The sequence below is a fragment of the Musca domestica genome, unplaced genomic scaffold, assembly GCF_030504385.1.
Source record: "Musca domestica strain aabys unplaced genomic scaffold, Musca_domestica.polishedcontigs.V.1.1 9, whole genome shotgun sequence".
Classification (NCBI taxonomy): domain Eukaryota; kingdom Metazoa; phylum Arthropoda; class Insecta; order Diptera; family Muscidae; genus Musca; species Musca domestica.
In genome coordinates this window covers 19548772-19569966 of record NW_026712435.1, presented here as the reverse complement: position 1 = coordinate 19569966, position 21195 = coordinate 19548772, and the positions used below count along the sequence as shown (strand labels likewise).

The 21195-nt window shown below is 36.1% G+C and overlaps 1 protein-coding gene across 6 annotated transcripts in view; it reads right to left on the bottom strand.

Moving 5' to 3' along the window:
- LOC109612796 (G-box-binding factor) overlaps positions 1 to 21195 on the bottom strand; it is an 82667-nt gene that overhangs the window by 43341 nt on the left and 18131 nt on the right. For all 6 annotated transcript variants that reach the window (XM_059131846.1, XM_059131847.1, XM_059131844.1 and 3 more), the window contains exon 2: positions 10807 to 14646. In XM_059131846.1, coding sequence (XP_058987829.1) covers positions 10807 to 12111 — 1305 coding nt within the window. In that variant the 5' untranslated portion in view covers positions 12112 to 14646. The remainder of the gene's footprint in view (positions 1 to 10806; positions 14647 to 21195) is intronic.

The following is a 21195-nucleotide window of genomic DNA, read 5'->3' as shown; positions in this document are numbered from 1 at the left end:
CGGATTTGGTCCAAAGAGGCCTAGGGTCTAAAACCGTTATTTCGATGAGGCACATTTTGACCGCATCAAATGATATATACCATAGATGCCCAATGTAATAGTATTGGTGAGAGCGACGAAATAACACTGGAAGAAAATATTTTTCTATTCATTTTATTTAGTCGTCAACGAGATAGCGACGAAAGCACATGTGTGGCGGGTGTCGTAATTTTTTGCTTTTTCTGGGAAATGTAAAATTAATGAATGTACAGGGATCGCCGGGTTATACTATTGCGGGACAAAGGTAATTTTTTAATAAAATTAGTGTTAAAATTAAGTTTTTCAAAAACTTGACACAACATATTTTTGACAAACGGCCCATCTGAAAATGGCCTTCCCTTTTTTATTATAATATATAAACTTATTAAGTTAGATAAACCCATTTTTAAATTCTCCTCCACCATATCTTCATCATTACCTCTATATTGATTTACCCATTCCTTCAACTTTTTTTATAAAAAGTTTCTTATACATTTTAAATCGTTTTTCTTTTTCTTCCCCCTGCAAACAATTCATGTCTTTATGAACAGTTTCAAAATGTTTTTTTTATTATATTTCTTATTTTTTTTTAAATGTCTTATAAAATATAACACATTGCATATCATCAAAAGCATTTTGTAGCATAAAATGCTTTTGAAATGACATCATTGACATATCGCAATAATTTTCAGTTTATGTGTTCACTAACAGCAGTCTCGATTACGATTAAATGTAAATATTACACAGAATTTCTGCCTGTGTAGCTTGTCTCTCCCACTCATATATCTGCTTTCCTATTGGTTGATTGGCGATCAAACAAAAGAGCGTAAGAATACGTGTGAGTTGAAATTGCTGAAATCAGCCACTACTGGGCATCTATGATATATACCCTATCTAGCCATATGGTTGAGGGTATAAGAAGACCTTTAAGTGTCCAGCACAGTCAAGTGAATGAGAATCACACTCACTTCTTTCGATTTCAAATAAATCATCATAACAAAGATTCCTTCCTAAAATTTACAATTTCGTTAGTCCTTTGCAGAATATATAAATGGTACGTTTTCGTATTAAAAAGACTGAAGGTCACAAACGTAACACCCTGTATTTAAAACATATATATGTCGCTATGTATTATATGTTCTTCGTTTTTATTTTACAAAAAGGAAAACAACAACAAAAAAACATTTGTATATTTATAGTTTTAGCTGCGAGTACGACGAAAAAAAAAAATATTGAAACTTTTTATTACCTTTTCCGGTTTGGGTGGTGGTTGGGAAATTGTAGAAGAAGAAGAAGAATATTCTAGTCTTAGAAGAAATGCGAAAACTACTACTAGTTATAAAACGAAATGAAACGAATGAGTTAAGGAACGAAAGACTTACGGCTGGCTGCTTGTGTGTTACTAACCACCACATTTCCAACTAGGCGTTGGAAGGTGGTGGCAAGAGAAGCAAGAGGTAGACGAAACTTAGAGGTATGCCATGGAAATTTATAACTTGAAATTTTAACTTTTGCATCATTATCCTTGTGCTTATTTACTTTTGCCATTTACATTTGAATGTTCACACTTATACATACTGGGTAGGTATTTACATATGTATGGGTAGCTAGCTGAAATTTCACATGTATTGATGGAGAGATTGTGGGTTTTGTGAAAAATTGCACAACACATGTGTTTGTGTGCAAATATGCCAGAGAAATGCCTGCCATGCCTTTTCACATTTACAAATATCATAAATGATACACGACATGTTTCCTGCATCCCTCCCCTTCCCCTCCCCTCCTCACAAAATTTCCCCACAGAAAATTTCCATAATTTTTGTACAGCTGCCGCCATTTCAAAATTCAATTTGAAAAATTAATTCCTAACAAGAAACCTTAATTATCTAAATTTATACATATACATAGAATCCATAATGTACGCGTACACACACACACTCACACACACATACACACATAATATGTATTCACTTATACATGACAAATACACGGTGAAACATCCTTTGACGGTGTTGATTATTATGCAAAAGATGCCAACACAACCAAAACCCTAACACCCACCCCCACCCCCACACATTTTATGCAGTCAGGACTTTCGAACATATTTCAAATCATTTTGGTTTTTGGCGGTGTAGAACTGCAGACAAATATGTGTGGCTATGTGTGTCTATGTGAGAATAATGAAAAGGGGTTTTACTAATTGCTGGCTGGGTGGCAGCAAATTCTCCCCATTTAGTAAATATCGCCAGGCCCGACTCAACGTGTTTGTCCCCCGCATCACCAAGCACTTATGTTAACCCCATTAAATAATTTACATTTCTACCTTTGATAATAACGTCGCGCGCGTTCTCTGTCCATGGCAATGTGTATGGCCGGTCCCATGTATAATACCACCCCCCCACCCACTACCTTCTCCTCTTCCCACAAGTCTATTTTCACAAATTATCACAGGAATCAACCACATAATATACCGAAAACGCATGCATACAACTATGGGTACATACCTACATATATGGTACGAATATAGATGTGTATATATGTATTTAGATATATTCCAAGTTTGGTCATTACTTTTGGACACATACAAAGGCACACGTTCCAACCCATACATACACACACCCACACAACCATGAACAACAATAGTAAGACTCGCACAATTTCAGGCATTTTGTGAACGTATGTCAAAAGGCCCCCATGGGATATGAGTCAATCCTGTATATATATATATATATATATATATGGTTGAAATTCTAAAGGTATGACTACAAGTTGTAAGTGTACTAATTCAAAATTTAAATTTTTGCTAAAAAATAAGGCACAAAATAAATCAACTCATTTTCTCAATTCGATTTTATTAGTGGAATATATATGTATACCTTGCGTGAATCAAAATATAGTGATGTGTGTAATTAGAAGACAATCGAACACTTAAATCAGATTTTATAAGAGTTATAATTATTCAAAATCTTGACCCTTTGTGGAGGAGATACTTAATGGAGAGGAACGATATTGTCCATTTTCCCACTTGACCTAACACTGATGCAAATATTAGGATTCGCAAAGTTGGAGCAAAATCGCAAGCTTTTTCTGTGCAGTAAATTATTTTCTTTGAAAATGTTGACATTTTGTGTGTGAGGTACCAGAAGGAGTGGAGCGATATTGCCCATCTGCAAACTCGATCTAAGATTGATATTACGATATACCAAGTTTGGATCAAATACCCTCTGTAGCCATATGGCTGAGTGTATAATAATGAAATAACTGACTGACTGAGAATCAACGCTCAGACGAAACGGCTGAAGCTAGAATCTTGGTGCGTAGGTGTGTGATAAGGCTGGATTTTTAGAAACTCGTACAAAATTTGATATCGAAAAGTACTAAAATATACGTGAAATTTGAAAGGACAGTCACTAATGAAATACAGGATAGATGAACCAAAGGGTTTTTGACAACTCGTACTTCAAGGTTAGGAAAAGTACTAAAATGGCACTGAACTTCAAAAATGGTACCATTCGGTATTATGAGCATCGGCATTAGAACTAAAAATTTAAATTTGGTATGAGAATCAAGTTCGGAAAGTAAGTTTCATATATGGAGGTGGTTTTGGAAATATGTATTAAGTATGCGAACTGCACTTAAAGGTACTAAATCTGGAAGAGTTTGATTTAGGGTGAACGGATGAAGTTGAAATTTTAATTTGGGGTCCCTGTTGGCAGTAGGTTTGTGATAAAGAGGTGGTGTTGGAAATGAGTACTTCAAATGCACGAAAAGTACTAAATCGTACTATATTTGATGTAATTTGGTATTGGTAGTGAACAGAAAGGGCTTGTAATCTGAAATTTTGGTATTAGGGTCCTTTTTGGTACATATCCTGGACATATGGCCGTAGTTTCGGAAATGCGTCCTATATTTGTACGAAAAGTACTAAATGGTATTAAATTTGTTATTGGATGAAGAAATAGAGCTGGATTCCCGAAATTTAATATTGAAGTCTCTGTTGGTCTGGAATTGAAATGTAGAGGAGGTTTGGGAAATGTGTACTATAATTGTACTAAAAGTACTAAATAGTACTAAATTTGGTATTGGGTGAAGGGATAGAGCTGAAACCTTGAAATTTTATATTGTGATAACTGTTGGTGTCTAGGATTGAGATATGAAGGGGGTATTGGGTGAAGGGATAGACCTGGAATCCTCAAATATGATATTGATGTCTCTGTTGCTATTTGGAATTGAGATACGGACGTGGTTTTGAAAATGTGTGCTATAATTGTACGAAAAGTACGAAAGTGGTACTGGTGGTAAGAAGTACTAAGTGGTACTAAATTGGGTATTGGGTGAAGGAATAGAGCTAGACTCCCGAAATTTCATATTGTGGTCTCTGGCATTAAATTATGGAGGAGTTTTTGGAAATGTGTACTATAACTTTACGAAAAGTACCAAATAGTAATAAATTTGGTATTAGGTGAAGGAATAGAGCTGAAACCGTGATTGTGATAATTGTTGGTGTCTATGATTGAGATATGAGGGTGGTTTTGGAAATGTGTACTATAATTGCACGAAAGTTCTAAATAGTACTATATTTTGTATTGGATGAGGGGGTAGAGCTGAAATCCTGAAATTTTATTTAAATGTCATTTTTAGTGTCTGTAGTTGAGAGAAGGAGCTGGTTTTGGATATACGTGAAGGGATAGGACTGGAATCCTCAACTTTGATATTGAGATCTCTGTTGGTACCTGAAATTGAGATTTGGTGGTGGTTTGGAAATGGGTCCTATATTTATACGAAAAGTACTAAATGGTACTAAATTTGGTATTGCGTGAGGGACTAGAAGAGACATCCTGAAATTTAATTTGGATGTCATTTTTGGTGTCTGTAGTTGAGGAGCTGGTTTTGGATATGCGTCCAATATTCGTACGAAAAGTATTAAATTTTGTATTGGACTGAAATCCTGAAAATTGATGAGGTCTCTTTTGTGATCTGGAATTAAAATATGGAGGAATGGGCCAAAATACCGCAGAGCAACATTCGGGCAGCGTGTAACGGTTTCATTGGTCGTTTGAAGGCCATAATTCGTGCCAAAGTTGACCAATTCGAACTAATCTAAACTTATTCTTAAATTTGATGCTATTTCCGACATTTTTTCGGTTTTCATTGAATAAAAAAAAATGGAAAAATTATGGCGTTTGACTTTGTTGCAGTTTTTTTTATATCATTCTGTATATTTTGTGCCTGAATAATATAGGTATTGTTGGACAGATCTTACTTCTGAAATATTTAGAAGTCTAAAAAATAAAACAAGATTCAAGCTCAAAGGTCATATTTTTCTTAGAACCCCATCGACAGCAGGCATCGTTTTTGTCAAATTTGATTGTTTGCAATTTTCCATGAGAATGTCTCACATCAGAAATATACCTCTGTGACTTTATGGACAAGAATTCGGAAGAGCGGACAACATTTTCTATGGCTCTATTTTGAGTGGCGTTATGCATTTGTCGGGCCCATGTACCATCATCGACGGCGACAAGTGGGCACAGTGTGTGTATACTTTGATTATAAATTTTAAAATTATTTACATATGTATAGAATTATATGTAGCCAAAATACATGTGTACATGGCATTAGATTATAAATATGTGTAGGAGACGCATACATGTGCATGGGTATAACAAAATTCAAATATACATACATACATAGGTGGGGGGAAATGCATGGTGGTTGGTTGCTTGGTTGGTCGCTTGGCCATACACAAATTTTAAAATGATGTACAAGGGGAGGTGGGGGAGGATAATATATGCAAAATCTACAAATGCATAAATCCCACATTGATATGTGACTGTGGGTGGTGCGTTCACATAGAATAGAAGCGTACATATGTACGTTTATGTAAATGATATTTATTTTATACCACAGAAATATCAAATTTATTTTCATTCTTTGTTCCTCTGGTGTTTGATAACAATAACAACAACAACAATAATAATATTAAGCACAGGGGAGCTACCAGTCACATCCATACATACATACATCCATACGTCCATATGTATCTTTGAAGTTTTCAATCTCCCATCTCATCATCATTGCAAAATGGACAAATTTTAGGCTTCGTGGCTCATCCCATTTTATAGAAATTTTGTAGCACTGCCTCTTTGTCTATGACAGAATACCATGCGAGCTACTCAACTTGTCATGTTGTGTGTATTGGAGGGCTAAGCATGTGTGCGTATTAGAACCCAAGTACAGTACAGAAAACGACTGGCAAGGCAGTTCGGTATATCCTTTGGGGTACAAATATCACATTTAATGAATGTGTCTCTACTATATTTTGGATCAGTTTTTTCACACACACACACACACACATTACGACCAGGAAGAAGCAACGGGGAGAAGACATATAAAACAGTCCGTCTGCCTTTTTGTTTGTGTGTAAATGAGTGTGTTGTCTTCAACATTTGGTGATTTAATTAAGAATTTATTTTTTGTTTTTGTTCCCAAACAAATTGGGAAACCATAAATAAGAAATGAATATCCTTGCGTATGGATTTATATACCAAACGATTCTAGGCTTCGAAACAAAAAACCATAACAAAGAAGAAATGAAAAAGTCTCCAAAGCAGAAAATCAATAGTTGTTTATCATAACCTCTGCACAATTTTAAAAATAGTGTAGTTTTCTTTTTATGACATTTATCATTTAATCCCAAGGATAGGAAAAGGTCACACCACCATCTCTCAAAAGGGCTATAAATACTTTGAGAATATCCTTGCAATTAGGAGGCATTGTTTATTCAGAAAACTACCAAGCGTCATGGTTGTGATTCCAGAGGGAATGCAATAGAAGTTCGTAAAAAACTGACAAGGACATTCGTAGTGTGTTGTCGTTTTTTATACCCTCCCTCTTGATCAGCATAAAATTCTATGTCGATTTAGCGATGTCCGTCCGTCTGTCCGTCTGTGGAAATCACTCTAGCTTCCGAACGAAATGAAGTAGGTTGATAAAATTTTACTCAAATGCATATTATGTCTGCAGGACTTTTGGTATTGAAAATGGGACATGTAGGTCCACGTTTTGGTATAGCTCCTACATAATGGTACCTTCCTATTTGCGGCATTTTGGTGATTTATGCAACATTATTCACTGGACTTGTTTCAAATTTGGATTTTGAAGTTCGTAATGGACACTACAGACTATAACAGAAAATTGTCTTTGCAGGTCCACGTCTTCGTATAGTCCTCATGTAAGGGTACCTGCCGATATTCAGTATTTTGATGATTTTAGCGACATTATTCACCGGAATTGTTTCAATTTTGATATTTGAAGTTCGTAATGGATACTACAACCTATGACAGAAAATTGTCTGTGCAGGTCCACGTCTTCGTATAGCCCCCATATAACGATATCTCCCGATATTCAGTATTTTGATGATCTTAGCGACATTATTAACCGAAATTATTTCAAATTTGGTATTTATAGTTGGTCATGGATACTTCAGCCTAAGACAGAAAATTGTCTGTGCAGGTCCACGTCTTCGTATAGCCCTCATATAACGGTACCTCCCGATATTCGGTATTTTGATGATTTTAGCGATATTATTCACCGAATGTTTTTTTCAAGTTTCGCATAGTAATGGCTTATGACAAAAGTTGCCTTCGCAGGTCCACGTCGTCGTATACATACGGCTACATCCAGTATTTTTAAGATTTTAACAGAGTTTTTTTTAACAGATTTAATTTTTTTTTAAATTGCCAAATTCGTTCCGAATGGTGGAGGGTATATAATTTGTAAATATTTGTCCTGAGCAATTTTTGAATATTTAGGGGAGAGGGAGGAGGAGATAAAAGAGTTTAATCCTCTCTTCTCAAAATAAACTCAAATATCTTAAAGGCAATATTTCAGCGTCTAGCTGAACTTCATATATCAATTGGTAAACAATTCTGACAAAATATTGAATAAACCGTTATATGGGGGCTACCCGATATCGTGAACCGATATAGACGACATTGGTTCTCAAACATGACATGCCTGCAGAACAAAATCTCTGATCTCTGTGTTGAATCTAATCTTCCTATCGCAAGTCGTTTGGACTCTAGCGTAATTACAACATAAGAAGAGAAAGACGGGCATAGATATAATATTGAGAGGATCAGGTGCGTAGGCATGTGATAAGACTGCCTTTTCTGTAAATACGTACTAAAAGGGTACGAAGAGTACTAACATATACGAAAAATAGCACACTTTGTATTAGACAAACGGAATGAACTAGAATTTGGATGCATTTTGGAATGAGAGTCATTGATGGAGTGCAGTAAGAGTTTTTGGAAAATTCCCACTTTAAAGTTCTAAAAAGGTAATAAACTTCTAAAATGGTACCATTTAAGATTATATGAACGGATAGAGCCAAAAACATGATATTTGGTTTTGAATCATGGTTGGAAAACAAGTTTGATATATTAAGGTGGTTTTGGAAATTTGTACTAAGTGTACGAATTGTACTAAATTTGCAATACATTGGTTTAGGGCAAACGGATGAAGCTGAAATTTTTAAATTTTGTATTGGGGTTCCTGTTGATGGTAGGTTTGTGATTGGAAGTGATTTTGGAAATGGGTACTGATAGTACCACGAAAAGTACAAAATATTACTATATTTGGTACAATTTGTTGTTTGGTAAACAAATAGTGCTTTTGATCTGAATTATGGTATTGGGGTCGCTGATTGTGTGTAGCCTGGACATATGGAACTGGTTTCGGAAATGTGTACTATTATTGTACGAAAAGTACTAAGTGGTACTAAATTCGATATTGGGTGAAGGGATAAAGATAAAATTCTCGAATTTGATATTTAGATAACTGCTGGTATCTAAAGTTGAGATTTGGAGGTGCATTTGGAAATCCATCCTATATTTGTACGAAAAGTACTAAATGGAACTAAATTTGGTAGTAGGTGAAGCGATAGGGCTGGAATCCACAAATTTGATATTTAGGTATCTGTTGGTATCTGCAGTTAAGATATGAAGATGGTTTGTAAATGTGTACGACAATTGTATGAAATATACTAAATTTGGTATTCGGTGAAGGAATAGAGCTGGAATCCCGAAATTTTATATTGAGGTCTCAGTTGGTATCTGGGTAGTTTTAGAAATGGATACTACAAGTGCACGAAAAGTACTAGATAGTACCATACTTGGTGGTTTCGGAAATGTGTACTATAATTGTACGAATAGTGCTAAATGGTACTAAATTTCATATTGGGTTATTTTGGGATAGAGATAAAATTCTGAAATTCGAATTTCAGATAACTATTGGTCTCTGAGATTTGAAGATGCGCTTGGAAATGCGTTTTATATTTCTACGAAATGTACTAAATGGTACTATATTTGGTATTGGGTGAAGGAATAAATCTTAAATCCCAAAATTTGATATTGAGTTCTCGGTTGGTATCAGGAATTTAAATATGGATGAAATAATACTAAATTTGGTATTCGGTGAAGTATTGCAAATGTGTACTACAATAGTACGAAAAGTACAAAATAGTACTACATTTGGTATTGGATCTTAATAGAGCTAAAATTATGAAATTTAATGTAGATGTCACTGTTGGTGGTCTGTGGGATATTCGAAATGTGTACTATAATTGTATGAATAGTACTAAATTTGGTACTGGGTGAATGGAAAGATCTGGAATTCCGATATTTGTTATTGAGGTCTTTGTTGGTATCAGTGATTGAGATATGGAGATTGTTTTGAAAATGCGTACTTTAACTGTACGAAAAGAACTAAATGCTACAAAATTTCACAATTTCACCCAATGGTGAAGGGATAGAGCTGAAATCCTGAAATTTGATATGGATGTTACTGTTGGTGTGTGGAGTTGCGAGAAGGAAGTGGTTTTGGAAATGTGTACTACATACAATTCTGAAATTTGATATTGAGGTCACTGTTGATTTCAAGGGTTTACATTTGGAGACGTTGAAATAATTTTGGACATAAAAATTAGATGTGGATCCATTTTGCAATGGTTTTACTATTTTGAAAACTTTTTTGTTTCACCTTTTATTATTCTTTCCAAAAAAGCAAAAGCTTGAATATGTAAAACCTCGAAAATCTGAAATCTTAGTACGATGTATGAAGTTTTGTATTTGTGTCAAACTAGACAAATTATGCATTTTGAGTACTAAAAAGGTCTAACACGAACTGTTGGAATGAATCTGGTTTTGTATAGAATATAGTTTAGCGCCTAAAACTATGCTATAAAGAGAGCAAAGTATAAATGTGAAAATTACGCTTTACATATGACTCGAACACGATATGTAGCCTTTAGTTAGCGATAAAAAATAATGTGGCCTATGTATGTGTATTTTTTCTGTACAAGATTTCGCGGCTTCTGTTCTCATATTAGACACGGATACCTAGTGGACAAATGATTTTAACTAATATCAAATGGCCTTTGAATTACCTAACATTTTGATGGAGATTTCAAAAAGGTCATAAAACAGAAATATATAAATTTAAACTTAAACGAAACTTAAATTTAACGAAATTAAATCTTAGTTTTGACGTTGAGCGAGAAAATACTAGGTGTACAAAGCCTTTTCGAGAAAATTGACTAGTTGCTGAACTTTTTCTTGGGCCACCCTGAAATAGGACTAAAAATAGCATATTGGTGTGCAATTCCAATCCTACCAGAACAACCGTTTGCAGTACCACAACGTAAAATGTCATGGGTAATACGTACATGGACAAGAATTTAATAATAATAATGATAATGGAAAAAATAACCACACACACACTTACCTGACAGAATTTAATAAAGTTCTCCACAATTATCGATTTATCGTTGAGTGTCATTTGACCGGTAAAACGTACACCCAACTGTTTGAGATTCTCTTTCTTCTTGGTTGGCAATTTGTTCATGTGCTGGAATATGCCCTCCTCCACTTTGTGCGAGGGATGCGCTTCGAAATTCTCAACAATGGTGAATGTGGCCAAAGGTTTGGGCGCCGCAGGTGAGGCGGCTGCGGCATCGGGATTGCCCGATGATGATGATGTTGTGGAGGAGCCTGCGCCGGCACCACCAACACCCAGCATAGAAAAGTCACTGTGACCTTGAGTGTTGCCCCCACCCTCGGAGGAAGTATTCGAATTGGAAGCATTCAAATGGGAATTGGGATACGTCAGCGAGGATAACTCCATGGAAGATTCATTGGAATTGGAACTGTGGGCCGAATTCATGTGATGCATATCGTACAGCATATGTTTGGAATCATGATCGTAGACATCCACTGCCATGGGTGTGGGTGGATGATGATTACTTGTCGAATTGCTGTTGCTGCTGTTCGAGTTACTGCTGTTGGCGGGAGTTTTGCGCGAGGAACGTGAAACTTTATGGGGTGTCGTATCCAAATCGATAAGACTGGAATTGTTGGCATTTAGGGATGGTTCAGGTTTGGTGCCAATGGCTGTTGGTCCAGGACCGCCAACGGCACCACTGGAAGCATTGCCATTATGTGGCTGATGATGATGATGAGGGTGGGAGGACAAACGCTGATTTGGGTCATGGGCATTGGTTTCATTGTATTCGTTGGAGTGACGTAAATACTTCATAAATTCAAAGGAACCATCAAAGTGTTGTTGCTGTTGCTGATGTCCAGTCGAGCCGGTAGTAGCTGCCCCGCCATGATGTGGCCCATTTGCTGGGGCATGGGGAGTCCATCTTTGTTGATGTTGTTGTAGATGCATTAAGGGATGTGTAGATGAATTACCCACGCCATGGGGAGCATGCATACTGGCATGGGCCTGTTGCGGATGCTGCTGTTGTTGCTGATAGCTGCCTCCGGCATAATGTTGTCCAGGTTGCGGCTGAGTATTTTCCAAATTCGAATTATTATCATCGGTAGCCACATCTGTGCCATTCATGTGATAATGTGGCTGGGGCTGTTGTTGTTGCTGGTATTGTTGTGGCGAACTATTGTTGTAAACTTGAAAATCCTCAAATGAGGAAAATCTCAACTCGCCATTGCTTAGGTATTTTGAAAATTCCGATGGATCATTGAGGGAATTCAGGAAGAATGAGCTGAAATTACTAGAGATGCAGGACATTTTGAGGGATAAAGATACGAATACAAACAAAAAGACAGAAAAAACGAAATCCGCAAGCTTTTTCTTCTTGTTGTTGCTATTTGATGACCCACACAAGCTGTTGGCTTACAGGTGGTGGTTGGTGGTGGTGATGCGATGGTAGTGACGGCGGCGGCTCTTGTTTGTGTTTACCAAGGTCGCTTTGCCTTAGTCTGTCTGTCTGCCCGTCTGACTTGTGTGTTCGAGTTTTTTTTACGCTTTTGGCCCACAAACGTTTGGGAAACACCAATGACGTTGTAACCGCGTGAAGCTTTGTTTTGATATTGTCGTGTTGTTGTTTCTCTCCTCTGTTTATTTCAACTTCCTTCTTTGCACAATTTCACACACAGCCAAACTGACAAGCAAGCAAGTGCCTGATGATATCCTCCTCTAGTGTGGTAGCTACTGTTTGTTGTTGGTTTGCCAGTCTGCTTGGTTGAGTGTGGCAGTCAGTTTCTCTGTTGTTCTCTGTTTAGCTTGTTTTGTGCTTCTTTTTTTTTTTTTTTGTATGTGGGTTAGTGAGTTCTTAAATGCTGCTTTTTTGTTGGCAGATTTTCTTCTTATTTTGCTTTCAAGCTGAGTGTTGATGTCTCGTTTGGTAAATGTTCACACAGATTACACACATAGACATATACACAGTATGGGATGGAGGCATATAAATGTTTTTTTTTTCAGGTTCCGTCTTCAATGCTGATCCGGAAGGACAGACAATCACACACAAATCCACATGTTAAAGAATTTCAAATCACAACTAACTTAACAAAACACACTCCACAGTCCAAATCAAAAAAAAAAAAAAAAAGAACACAGTACGATTTGGCCCTTCCTCTCTTTGGGACAAAACAATGGGGATTGACTGACTACGTCACACAACAGGAAAAGACCTAACGCACACGAACACCTAACGAACGAATGGAAAGACCACGAAAACCGTACACAACTCGATTGTGTGTGTTTGTTTCATGTGTTAAAGGGTAGTCGTGGTTGTTGTAGTTGTTGCTGCCGCCGAAGGAGTCACGACACACAGTACCGAAGCTGTTATGTGTTAAACGAATCAAGCCAGACGGTTCAAACATGCACACGCACAAATCTATGGTGTGTGTGTGTGGGGTTGGTTTTTTTCTTTTTGTTTTCTCTTCTCACTTTACTCTCTGTGTTCATGTGGGGGGTCTATGACTTTTCTCTCGGCTGGCGTTGTAACAATGTAATGTGTTGCTATTCGAGGTTGTAAAGAAATGTCGTTTCACTGGGTGTAGTCGTCGTCAGTAGCCCTTGTTGTTGTATTATCTCCACTGCAAGAATGACGAACGAGGATGATGGCGATGATGATGATGATGTCAACAGCAATAACAATGGTTGGTGATGGTGTTAAAAACACTCTCGCTTTTTTTGCCAAGTCCAAGTCTTCTTGGTTGGGGGGACGCTCTTTTTGTCGTTGATAAACAACAGCTCAACAGCTGTTAGGTGAGTAGCAGTTGTTTTTGTTGTTGATGTTTACAGTTGTCAGAGTGATTTGCGGTGATGAGTATGAAGCAACAAACACACAGAATAAATAGCTCTATGTTGATGGTGGTGGTTGTGTTGTTGTTGTTGGCGGCGGCGTTAATGCTCCGAGTTCAGATGATGGCGTTGGCAAAGTGATGTTGGGGGGGGTTATGTGTTAATAATACTGTTATGAATACAATGTTTACACTTTGTCAAATTTGTTGGTTTTGTTTTTTTTCTTTTTTGCTGTTTTGCCGTAAGTGAGAGAAGCTGTGATGAGTTCTCTTTTCTTTCTCTTGTTATTTTTTTTTTTCGAGGGGGTTTGCTGCTTGTTCTCGTTACTGGTGTTATAATTTTGACACCTTTGTCTCAGTTAAGTAGTTAAGTTTTTTTTTGTAGTTAGATTAACGATTTTCCTTTGTTTTGCTTTATGTTTTTTTATATTTAATTTTCTTTAATATTAAAATAAATATATGTTGGTAGGTATATATTTTTTATAAATAATTTTTGTTAAAGCTTTTATGTTTTGTTTTTTTTTTCTTTAGGAATATGTAGGTATATAATATGTGATTTATATTTATTTTTTGTTATACCTAAATCTTTAATTTTAGTTTTTTTTTTTCAATTATGGCACATAAATTGTTGTTGTTAATTTTTACTTGGGTTTATTCTTACAATAAATAATGCATTGGAAAAATACTTGATTTTTAGCTTCTTGTTTTGTTTTTGTGTGTTTATTAGTTCCTTATAGGTAGTTATCTATTAGCATTTTTTACATAGTTTTCAGTTTTGTTTCTTCTCTTTATACGCGTTCCACACCTGTGTAATAATTTATTCGCATTTTTCTTGTTGTAATAAAAAAGTGTAAAGAAGAAAATTGCACTCTTTCTTTTTGTAATTTATTTGCTAGTTAGTAGTTGTTGTTGTTTGTTTGGCTTTATTAAATTTACTTTTCTTTCTTTGTTTTTGTCTGGCTTTAATTTTGTTGTTGCTGCATTTTATATCCGCTGCCGTTGATTTTGTTTATCTTTTCTGAAAATATAAATAAAAAAAGAACAAAAAAATATATTACTTTTAATTTCGTACCATATTTCTTTGTTATTGCTGTTTTAATTTAATTTAAATCAATGCCAGCGTCAATATTATGTTTTTTTTTTTTTTTTTTTTTTTTCAAAGAGGTCAAATTAATAATGGGGGATACATTCGTACATATGTAGAGCGTCATATTCATGTTTAAAATAAAATAAGAAAACACAACATCACATAAAAACAACGAAACTTTTGCAAATTCTGGAACGAACTGGTTCATAGGAAAGATTCTGTCAAATGAACAATGTAAACTAGGTTGGTATATCCATGACACAACCAGAAAGGTAGTTTAACTTCAAAGGAGATACTAAAAATGCAACTCTGTAGTAGATGCTTATTGTGTCCAATAAATTTAAAATGAAATAAACAAACATCCCTGTAGGAAAGCAGGTGTTATTTGTCGCCATGGCATGTCAGTTTTATACCAAAATGCAGGGGGAGATGAAAAAACTACAACCAACTTCAGACTGCTGTCATTTCTAAGCCATTCGTCCGACAGCTGTTAAAACTATTCCAGTGACAGCTCATAATATTGTTTACAAGTGTACAAAAGAATTTTGGTTAGAATTTTCCAGAAAAAAAGTTATTCGCGATGGAATTCAAGCGTGATAGTGTGATTTCTTTATATTTGGCAGGAAAACCACAAGTGGCTATCGTTAAATTTAAATGGGAATGAATCTTTTGTATCTTGTACCATCGCTCGCTACAGTGATACTACTGGTAGCGTAGCCCGACTTCAAGGAAGTGGACGGAAGAAAACAGCAACATCAGCAGAAATGGTTCGAGAAGTAAAGAAGCGACTTGATCGAAACCCGCGTCGCAGTGGCCGAAAAATGGCTCGCGAGCTGAATATATCGAAATATTCCATTCGGCAAATATTGAAAAATGAGCTCGCCATTGAAATTCCAAAAAGTGCAAGAACTTACACCGCTACAGAAAGAAAATAGACTCAAAAGAGTTGCTTCGCTTGACCGGAAGTGCTGAACTGCCGAATTTGGTTCTCTCCGATGAGAAAACATTCGTTGTCCAGCAGTTTGTAAACAAACAAAATGATCGTGTTTACTTGCCAAAGAGGTCAGCTGAAAATGTGCACCTTCGGTTGGCCACCATAACTTAAGCACCGGCCGTGGTGATCGTGTGGGCCGCCATAACAGCCGATGGTCGCTCTCTGCTCGTATTAATCGACCGTGGCATCAGAATAAATGCCGAATATTTTCGCGAAAATATTCTGGAGGGTGTATTAAAGCCTTGACCGCAGACTTTGCACATTCCAACAGGACACAGCACCATCGCGCTTAGCACGCGCCACCCAAGAGTGGTTACAAAATGAGGTTCCTCCCTTCATTTCCAGCCATTTCATGGCCACCAAAATCTCCGGATACCAATCCATTGGACTATTGTGTCTGAAGTATTTTGGAAAGCAAGGTTTGGCCCGGAAATGGTCCAAAATACCGTTTGAAGGCCATAATTCGTGCCAAAGGTGACCAATCCGAACAAATCTAAACTTATTCTAAAATTTGATGGTTTCATTCATTCATTTAAAAAAAAAATTAAAAATTATGGCGTTTGACTTTGTTGCAGTTTTTTTTTTTTTTTATCTCACCCATAGACCCATAGTTACTTTTGAGGATCCTCATAGAATCACTTCCTGAATCGAATTATGCATGACAGTGCGTCGCGTTTATTACTCGATTAAAATAAAATTTTTATAAACAATATTTGTTTGACCCAAGGACGAACCCTATTGAAATTGATGAGAATAGGTTCAAATTTGGACATAGCTCCCATATATATCTTCAACCGATTGTGCACCAAATGACCTGAATTTTGGTACATCCGACCAAATTCAGTCTAGAAGCAAGTACATCAAATCGGTTCAGATATAGCAATAGCTCCCATATATATGTTTCGTCCGATTTGGTGTTTAAGTCCCTCACATTCGTAATAGGCATTCGACAACAATAGTATTTGCTAAATTTTATTGAGATCGGCTAAGATTTGGATATAGCATATAATGGCTAATACCAGCCAAAAAGGAGTGAATTTCGGGACGTACGTTTCCATTTTGTGGAACTCGGCTCCGATATATATTTATTAATATCCTTCTCGAAGTGATATCATGCACTCTATAGCAATGTTATTTGATATAAAAAATTAAAGTGTCACCGTCAAATTTAGTATATTACCAATATATTACCAAACTATAACTACTCTAAAGCCAAAGGTTGATAGGTGGTATGATCTACTTCAAATGAATACGTTTGTTACGGCAGCTATACTAAATACGCATAGTGGTGAACGGTATCATATAGTCGGCCCCGCCCGACTCTTGACTTTTCCTTACTGGTTGTATGATTATAGAAGTTGGCCTAGTTTGCTTGCAGGAATATTTTTGTTTTAAGGAAGAGACATTTATTATATACCTTCCGGCCCTTTTTGCAAATGTTTTTAATAAAATATTAAAATACATAATTGAGTATACCAACAATTTCTTCTAAATCTTATAAAAGGAAAAAATAAAAACTAAAAAAGCCATAAAATTGACTTGCAGTAATGCACAACCACATACATAAGTACGTGCGTATGTATTTTGTGTGCATCTTCATTCCTGCAAAATTTGTTTCGTTCTTTTTATTACTTTCTATAAATGAAATATGTTTTTTTGTAAACTTTTTTATCTTAAAATCTTTTAGCGTACATAGAGGAAACTGCGATAACTGAATTGAAAACGAAGAAAAAAATTATAATTTATTATTCGTTTTTATTTGTGGCATTGCTAGCCCGGCTGGCTTTTTGGTTGATCATATTAAATTTTATTACATATACGTAGCACTAGTGTCGTACTGAAATGTATATAAAGCGTTGCCAGATTAAGATGAAATGTAATTAACAGCCAATTCGCTTAAACAAAGCGTCCAAAATATGGGGCGGGGGAATAAAAACCAAACTATGCCTAAAAGGGCGAGTTTTTTATAATGAATATATAAACAAGTAAAAAAGCAGCCAAGCCGAACTTTTAATACCTTTCAACATTTTGAAGGATCTTGAATAATTTCAAAATAATCCGTCGAAAAAGACCACTTAAATGAAAATCTTTTATATGGGGGCTGGCTATACGAAGACGTGGAACTGCATAAGTAATTTTTTGTCATGGGCTGTAGTACCGATTCCGAACTTCAAATATGAAATTTAAAACAATTTCTTTGAATAATGTCGCCAATATCATCAAATTTGAAACAATTCCGGTGAATAATGTTGATAATATCATCAAAATACCGGATAAAGGGAGGTACCGTTATACGTGGGTCACACAATTGTCTGGCATAGGTTGTAGCACGTATTACGAGCTTTAAACTTTAAATACGAAATTTGAAACAAATCTGGTCAAAAGTGTGACTAAAATAATCAAAATACCGAATATCGGGAGTTACCCTAGTATGCGGGATATACGATATCGCGGACCTATATTGACAATTCTCTTCCAGGGAGTGAAATAGCCAGAAGGAACTCCTTGTGTGGAATTTCAGACAATTCCCTTGAAAGATTTGGCCACAATCATCAAAATACCGAATATAGGGAAGTATCGTTATATGGAGGATATAAGATATCGTGGAATTGTATAGACAATTCTCTACCACGGGGTTAAGTACTCAAAATCAAATCCTGGTGTAGATTTTGAGACGATTCCATTAAAAACTGTGGCTAAAGTCATCAAAATATCGAATATCGGAAGTTACCGTTATATGGGAGATATACGATATAGTGGACATATACAGGGTGAGATTAAAAAAGTGCAATCAACTTCAGACTGCTGTCATTTCCAAGCCACTTGTCCGACAGCTGTTAAAATTATTCCAGTGACAGCTCATTATATTACTTACAAGCGTACAAAAGCATTTTGGTGAGATTTTTCCAGAAAAAATTTATTCGTGATGGAATTCAAGCGTGATAGTGTGATTCCTATATATTTGGCTGGAAAACCACAAGTGGCTATCGTTAGAGCAATCCAGCATTTAAATGTGAATAAATCTATTGTGTCTCGTGCCATCGCTCGTTACCGTGATACTGATACTGGTAGCGTAGCCCGACGTCAAGGAAGTGGACGGAAGAAAACAGCAACATCAGCAGAAATGGTTCGAAAAGTAAAGAAGCGACTTGATCGACACCCGCGTCACAGTGGCCGAAAAATGGCTCGTGAGCTGAACATATCGCAATAGTCCATTCGGCAAATATTAAAAAATGAGCTCGGGGTAAGCCATTGAAATTCCAAAAAGGGCAAGAACTGACACCGCAACAGGAAGAAAAAAGACTCAAAAGAGCTAAAATGTTGGTTCGCTTGGCCGAAAGTGGTGAACGGCCGAATTTGGTTTTCTTCGATGAGAAAGCATTCGTTGTCTCTTCATTTCCAGCGCACAATGAACACCAAAATCTCCGGGTACCAACGTGTTGAACTATTGTGCCTGGAGTATTTTGGAAAGCAAGGTTGGCACTAAAAAATAATGTCGATCACATCAAGCAAGCGCTTCGCCGGAAAGGGCCAAAATACCCCAGAGCAACACTCTGTCAATGTGTGACGGTTTCATTGGCCGTTTGAAGGCCATAATTCGTGCTAAAGGTGACCAATTCGAACAAATCTAAACTTATTCTAAAATTTGATGCTATTTCCGACATTTTTTGCTTTCATTCAAAAAAAAAAATTAAAAAAATGTAAAAATTGTGGAGTTTGACTTTGTTCCAGTTTTCTTATCTCACCCTGTAAGAGTTGTCATTTTAAAAGTTTTGAGTAAAAGGCCTTATAACAACATTTGAAAACCTAACTAGCCAAATTGGGTAGAGAATACTTTCATAGGCAGGCTACATTTTAGTAAAGCGAATAGAGGGCGAATCAGGTACAATGTGAACATGGTATTATGCAATTTCCCATTATGCGTTTTATCTGGTAACTGTGATGGTGTTGCCCGCATTAAACTAGACACTATTCATGGTAGAAGAATACAGGTAGATGCATCAACGTTTTGGAACATTGATAGGTTAAAATATTTAAAAGTGTTTTTCCAAATAAAAGTAGATTTTTATATGTTTTCTTATACGACGTCAATTGGTGGTTATTATAGTATGCGTTTTTTTTTAACAATTTTTACAAATTTGAATAATTTTTCAGTCAAAAATTTAAATTCCAAAATTGGTTTCACAATTCATTGTCCCAGCAGGTGTATCATTGTGTCTACCTCTTTTATTCTACCATGCCATTATTTGAACATGGTACTGCGTAACTTTCTAATATGCATTTCATTAGTCTGGCAACTCTACAATTTGTAAAAAATGTATTGCCTTGGCTGTTCCTTGCTGGTGGTGTTGCCTTCTTTAGACTAGTCGCCCCTTGCTGTAGCGAATTTTGTAGTTCTTAATATCATATTTTTATCAGTAGCAGGCTACAGTAGCTTCATCATCTGGCAAACTTAATCGATGCCGAAGAATCTAAAATTTCCCATTTTCAATCGGTAAATGAAAAGCACAAATTTCTTGACTCTTTTCTATGCAAATGCATTTTAAGTTCTATTTCATTATAATTATTGGACCATTTTTTTTTGTAGCATTTGTTTTAAAGATGTTTATTGATTGGTGTGCCTATTTTTGCGATTTGTGCAGTGCGTTTTGAGAGGGGAAATAGTTGAATATGACGATTTCACATGTGTGTGTGCGTTCAAGTTTTCTGCATACGTTATACCATAATTAATAATATTTTAATTAGCATACACAAACATATATGTAGAGAAAAAAAAACATGTACATATCAATGCCATTTAATTATAATGCCGCACTGGTTCTTGAAAATATTCAATTTGTTTATAACTGGCTGTGTTGACAAGTAAGAAAGGCGATACCCAATATAACGGTACATTTGGATATCTGACATTTTGACTTTTTTGAAGCCACATTTTATAACGATTTTGTAGGTCGTACTGGGTTTTTGCTACAGAGGCAGAACATTGTATACTGGGTGAGATAAAAAAAACCTGCAACAAAGTCAAACGCCATAATTTTTACGTTTTTTTTTTTTTAATTTTATTGAATGAAAGCAATAAATGTCGGAAATACCATTACATTTTCGAATGAGTTTAGATTTGTTCCAATTTGGTATGGCCTTCAAACGGCCAATGAAACCGTCACACGCTGTCCGAAGTTTACTCTGCGGTATTTTGGCCCATTACCGGTGAAGCGCTTTCTTGAGGTGATCGACACTTTGCTATTTCTTAGAGCCAACCTTGCTTTCCAAAATATTCCAGACACAATAGTCTAACGGATTGGTATCCGGAAATTTTGCTGATCATTGTGCGCTGGAAATGAAGCAAGGAACCTCATTTTGTAACCATTCTTGAGTGCGATGGTGCTGAGACCTGTTGGAATGTCCAAGGTCTGCGGCAAAATGTTTGCGTGCTCAAGGCTTTAATACACCCTCCAGAATATTTTCGCGATAATATTCAGCATTTA